The following is a 6,560-nucleotide window of genomic DNA, read 5'->3' as shown; positions in this document are numbered from 1 at the left end:
GAAAAATCTTTTGCCCACAGGCTCTCAGCTGGTTCACAGCCCTTTTCGGTGTCCTCAGTGTTCAGCTGCTGTGCGGGACAAGACCTGTGTGTAACTGGCTTCCCTTGAGGCAGCACCTGTGTGGCTGCAAGGGGACACAGGGCTGAGACTGCCGGCTCAGCACAGACTGCACCTGTGCACCGTGCAGCTGTCACCAGCTCTGTGGGAGCAGCACTCCCACTGCAGGCAGCAGTTTGCCTGCAGGAGATCAGAGCAGGCCCTGGCTGCAGAGGCTCCTTGCTCAAGATGCTGAGAGCTGAAGGGAGCCACAGCAGCCTGCTTCCCCTTCTGCTGCAGAGGGAGAGAGAGGGCTCACACAAGGATTTCAGCTTTGTTCCTCCCAGCCACACTTGGCTCTACTCGACTTTTACTGTAAAACACTACACCAAATAATAGCCAGCACTTAACTCTTCCCTGTTTCTAGTAACTCCAGCTGTTCAGCTATGAAATACAGTGGTATTTGAAGTAATGTAAGAAAACAATTCCTGTAAGACAAACAAGGTGAAATCTGTTTACCTGGGGCTGTTTGCTTGCATCCACATAATCTGGGTAATGGGGCTTTGAGAGCAGGGTACGTGTAGCAGCAGCTCTCACAGGCACCTGTGCTTGGTGGGTGCACTGACAGAAAGACAATCATTAACCACAGCACACATGAAAAAGAATTTAACTCTTCACACACTCTGGGTCCTCTGCAAGCTCTAGAGGACCTTTTCTAGGGTACCACGTTTTACTGGGGTTTTGACAAACTGCCAGGGCTGTTATCACACCTGTTCTCAAAGAACTGCAGCCAAGACCGTTGACAACTGAGCACAACACCCCACCCATGTAGCTTAAGCTGTGCAGTGCTGGGCACAGGAGGGGCACACAAAAGGCTGCTGAATAGAAACCTGGGTAACCTCTATCACCCTTACATGCCACACACACAGCCTCTGTATGATCACAGTAGTTGGTTCTGGTTGCTTGAGGTGAACAATATTGTCTGTCTTGATAAAAAAGTATTTTCTAGTGCCAGTCACAAGCATGAGGTGACCCCTTAGGATGAACAGCGAAGGCAGTCAGTCACCTGGTCCAAAAGATAAATGCGCATTTCTAACAGCAGCTTGAAATAGTGAAACACTTTATACTAGGAAGTAACTCTACTATTTATTTAACTTACACTTTCAGACTATCAGATACTTGAACTGCATCATGTAATACCAGCAAGGCAAAGTAGTAACCAAGAATTCATCCTTACAGGAGTTTAACAAACCACCACCCCTCCCCACCCCTGAACCAGCTTCCCTCCCTTCCTGAGCCAGCCCAAATTCTGCATAGCTCAGATGGCTAAATGAGTTACATCTGCTCAGCTCATCGGAAGGTGTTCCTGCAGGATGGAGGTGCTGAGCAGGGTACACAACCTGCACATTTCAGAAGGCTGGTCAGACACTGTTCACTTGGGAGTCTTGATATTTTCACATCCCACCGTTCTCAGAATTTCAAATGCCAAGGAAGCAACAGCAATGTCAGCATGAGAGCTAGGAATCAAAAACAGTAACATTTATTAGACATCCTCAGGAGAAAAAAATGTTCTGTTCAAATTCCACATTTGCCTTTATCTATGCTGGAAGATTCTGAGTAGCCATTAACTGCACTCTCTGCCCGCCTTGCTGCTAAGCAGTAACATGTTACCGGTGATGCTGCCTTGTAGCAAATCTTGAGTAGAAATGAATTTCAACTCAAACCCCCAGTAACTGCTACCTCACTCGACCTCCTCTGTAAAAACAAGCAGACAGAATTTATCATACATCCTGTGACTCCTGACACACACTTCCAGCTTGACAGAAGGATGCATTTTTGCACACACACACAGCCCTCTGCCTGCAGTGCTGCTCTGCCCAGGCAGACACTTCACTCCAGGTGTTGCCCACCTCCTGCAAGGAGGAGCAACTGCCCTTTCAACCACAGTGCTGCACTGGGGGCCTCTGCTTCCTCACCTAAGGTTTTATTATATATATTTTGCCTTTTTTTTTCTTCTGGAAACACCTTTTTTTTTCTAGCATTGGAACAGAGGCTCTAACACATTACTCGTAGTCCACAGAATCAAGTCTTTTTAGTTTTTTTATGGACTTCCATCCCTCATCTGTGGCTTAGAAAGGACATCAGCTGATCAATCTGCAACTTCCTTGATTGCTGCTAATGACAATATCTACCATTTCTCTGGTAGATACATTTTGGGAATACAGAGCTAACCAGAAAATCCAAATGATCAGTTCACACAGTATAAACCAATATCTTAATAAGCAGCTGTTTAAATCAGAAAATTCAGTTATCTGAAACAAATTCATCTTAGCAACTGCCTTCACTGAAAAATAAATGTCCATGATCCCATATTTTAAAGCATGGATTTGATTCCAGGTGGTTAGTAAGCAAAATGGGTGGGGCATGTCATTCTTAAAACTGCCTGTTCCAGCCAGCTCATTACTGAGAGTTTGGCAATCCACAGCTGCTACATGGTGGCAGAGGAGCACTGAAAGCAGCTTTCAATCCAACTAGTGCCCTTCTCTTGGAATGTGACTGCTTGGTTGGAATCCCCCTTCTGACACACAGGAAGAGGGAGAGATTAGAAACCTGTTTGTAAGAAATGACCAAAGCAAAAACATTCCTCAAGCAACTCAAACCAGTGGTAAAATGTGGGTTGAAGGGCCTGGGAGTTTAGACTACCCTGAGGATGGCTTAGATCCAGGATCTCAGCTGTAGCTGCCTTTAAAACACTTCCAGTTCTGCAGGAGATACAGAGAGGCTCCTTAACCAGGTTCAAAGCACAGGTGAGGAGACCAAGTTTATCAGGTCACAAGGAATATTTTGGGAAAAATGCCACATAAGGAAATCTGAGGAGAAAGCAGAATATCTGCAGCATCTATAAATAAATGTCCATTCAGCTAAGTCTGATAAAGCTTCCTAACTCCAGCTTCCTCTGCCTGCCTGTTGCAAATTTATGCATGTCTGAGTCCATTACAGCCCCAAGAACCAGGTGAATCCCTCTCAGGCTCCTCTGGAGGCAAATGGATAGGGACATGTGTTCCCTAAAGAAAGGGAGGAGGGAAGATGAAATCCATGAGTTCTCAGGCTCCCTTGTTTCTGTTACAGTGCAGGAGCTTGGCATAGCACTGGCTCACCTTAATGTATCAGAACAGTCCTCAATGGCATCAGCTGGAATTTGATCTACTGAGCATCTTGTGTTAAATTAGAGTGAGTGCTGTTTATTTGGGCTCTGTAGATTGTGTTTTTATGCATACAGTAATGTACAGACTGTAACAAACTACTGAGAAAGCCAGAAAAGCAGAACTCAAAGACAATGACTTGGCTGTCTGGTGCATCTAATGCTGAAATGCTACAAACAGAGTGAAAGTTGTTTCTAACAGAGGAAAACCCTGTATTCTCCCACTCTCATTTTCAGTGGTGGTGCCTGTATCTCCCTTGGGGAGAGCTGACATTTTATTTTAGTGAGATAATTTAATGTGTCATACAAAACCCTGTGAGTCAGCAGCTGAGTGTGTGAGAGGGATGCTGACTGCTCTCAACAGGTTTGGTTAGTCCTGGGTGTGCATCACCTTGTACTCGCCACATCCCAACATTTCCTCACAGTGTCTGCCCACACCCCTCCTTCCTTCCAACACATGGTACTCTGCTATAATGCTGAGGACCCAGTTTTCCCAAAAGCCTGCATTTGGGAGGACAAAGAGCATTGTAAAGATTATCTTAGTGTTTCAAAAACTGACATCAGAACTACAATTTATCTATGAATTTTAGTTCAACCAGGAGTGAAATGAAGCCCAACAGCCCACAGCAGAAGCATAAAATTTGTTTTGAGAGGCAGAGAACAGCCATTTATTCATTCATTCATATGTCCAAGGGGGATTAGATAAGGGAAAGTCTATTGGAGATGAGCTGAGCTTTGGCCAGTTTGTTGGGACTAGCACCTCCATTCTTGCAGAGAAGGCCATGGCATTCCCCTAAGTCTTGTGCCTCCTGCAGAAGCCACAGGTATTCTTAAACAAAAGCAGTTCTGTTCTTAAGGCGAACATTTGAAAGGAATCAGCTTGAAAGTGCATCAACCACAGCTACCTTAACATGGGGCACAAATGTTGCATTGTGCATGCAGCCCACTCGGCCAAGAACCCCTGACAGAGGGAACAAGGTTTGGAATAAAATAATAAATTTAAAAAAAAAAAAAAATCCCCAGAATCGACACACACACAGAGCCGGACTGTGCAGCAGCTGGAGATCAAAGCGTGCCGCAGGCTCTGACAGAGAGGACTTTGGAGGAGAGCAGTTCAGGGAGGGGGGCCAGGGACAGAAACCTGAGAAGCTCTCACTGCACAGAATTACAGAAGACAATTGCTCTCAGCCCTGGAAATTCCTGAAAGCCTGAGGGAACTCACCTGGCAGTTTGGGTTAGGCTCTCTAGAGCCTGGATAAGAGCATCACCATCATTCTTCAGGCTCTCTGAGTGCTTCTTGTTTGAAGTTATCTGGAAGAAAAAGAAAGAACCTTTACTAAAGGCTTAATTCTTCTCTGTCATTTTTGTGGGATAAGAGAGAAGGAAACAAGTTACAGCATTTATTACAATTAAATGGAATGTGACATTGAAGAGACCCATGAGAAAGTCCCTTTTACTGAAATTTAGGCAGAGACCATCTAAAATGTCTTGCCTTAGTTAACAATATTCACCCATATTCTGAGTCCCTGTATGTGTGCAAATTCACATATCACAGTCTGCCAATCCTGATTTCATCCTTAGTATCAATGCAAATACAAGCCCCATTTAGTCAGAATCCCAGGGATATCTTGGGGAGATAGTTATTTTCATTTCTCACTTCAGGAAAAAAGTAACCAAGCTTCTACCAGCCTTCAGATCAGGATGTGTGGGGTTTCTCTGAGAGAAACCAGATTAAAATCACTGCAAAGTTGCGAACTGCATATGGAATTTTTTCTTGGCCCTTATCAGTCATTACTCATCCTGTGTGTTACTTGCACAGGACTGTCACCTACAGAGCAGGGTGCTAAGTGACCAAAGCTATTTGCTCTTTTGTGTCAAATGAATCCTGATAATAGCTGATTTTGCTGCTGGTGTGGTTTATTACATGAATCTGCAATGACTAGTTTATTGTTTCTCCAGCCTTAAGTAGTACAACTACCCAACTCCAGACCAAATTTCCTGATGGCTAAGCAGGTGAACAGGAAGGTCATGGGGAACATGACATGAAGCCTCATGCACTGTAGCTCGAACAGACACTCAATACTTGGCAGCTTGCTGAAAACCTCTTGTATCTCAAAAAAATTATTAAAAAACTTGGTTTGCATGTCAGTTCCTGCTTGCAAAGGTAAATAAATCTTGGCTGAAAAGAAAGGAAAAGGGAAGGACCAGACCAGCTGATTATTTTGATACCGGAGGAGTTGTTGCTTGAAACGATGACTTCTAATCCCAAAATCTGGCAAGGACTTGTAAGCTTTAGCATGCTGTGGCTGGCCCTATTCACCATTGATCAAGCATCTGGGCAACACGCCTTCACATCTCCCTCTTAAATCACCACAGAAGCTGTATTTACAGCTGCCATCCCACCGTAATTTATCAGCAGTGATTCTGCAATAACAGTGTCACTACATCTATAATCGTAACATCCTGTCGTTTAGCACTTACAGGAAACAACGACCTGCCTGAAGTAAACCAAAACACATCCTGTGTGTTGGAAAAAACCCACTGATACCATTACCTAAGCACAAATCATTGGTAAATCCTGATTACAGATGGTTAAACCATTTTACTCTGTCGAGGTTTATATCTTATTCTCTCACTTTATATTTCAGAAATCCAGTCTTCTCTATTTGATACCTGATAGACACAGAAAATATTTTGGCATCTGGGTTCTGAATGTGAGAACACCACCATGTATAATAGGAGCAATACAGGGAGAAAAGTACTTTCACCACAAGACATTGCTTAGCGTTCCTAAAGAGTGGTCATGGTCTACCAGCCATTTCCCTGCAACTCCTGCAGCTCACCAGCCACTTCCACATTCCTTGCACTTTCCACATTTCTGCCCCTTGTTCATCCTGCACACTTTAAAAAGCCAAGAGGTCACAGGGAAGGAAGGTCACTAGGACTGAATCTTCCTCCATAAAACTACCAGGTCAAATAAAGGTTACATATATCTCTCATCCTACTACAGCCTAACTTTTGGGTGCTGACATTTGTACAACCCTCATGGTCTCTTCAAAAAATAGCCAATGGCATCATACTGAGAACATTCAAAATATGCTCAACTATAAAATCTGGTACAAAGAAAAAGGTTTAGTTCCAAAATAATCTATTTCAAACAATAACTTAATCCAACTGAGTCATGGGGTCTGACTATAAGCCTGCCCATGCTGCAGCATGCCTTGTGCCACTATTAAGAACACATTTCTGTGCATACAATGCATTTGAATAGAAAGGATTAAAATGGCTTTATATCCACAGAAATTGTAGAACACTGAAACGG

At 43.8% G+C, this 6,560-nt stretch overlaps 1 protein-coding gene across 1 annotated transcript in view; it reads right to left on the bottom strand.

Moving 5' to 3' along the window:
* Positions 1-1,244: 1,244 nt before the first annotated feature.
* ULK4 (unc-51 like kinase 4) overlaps positions 1,245-6,560 on the bottom strand; it is a 213,383-nt gene continuing 208,067 nt past the window's right edge. The window contains exons 36-37 of the mRNA XM_083863372.1: positions 4,461-4,549; positions 1,245-1,553 (exon numbers count right to left, since the gene is read on the bottom strand). Of these exons, the coding sequence (XP_083719498.1) occupies positions 1,469-1,553; positions 4,461-4,549 (174 nt within the window). The 3' untranslated portion in view covers positions 1,245-1,468. The remainder of the gene's footprint in view (positions 1,554-4,460; positions 4,550-6,560) is intronic.

This window comes from Zosterops lateralis (genome assembly GCF_965231275.1).
Source record: "Zosterops lateralis genome assembly, chromosome: 1".
NCBI lineage: Eukaryota > Metazoa > Chordata > Aves > Passeriformes > Zosteropidae > Zosterops > Zosterops lateralis.
The sequence above is the reverse complement of the archived record's forward strand: the minus strand, read 5'-3'. Positions and strand labels throughout refer to the sequence as shown.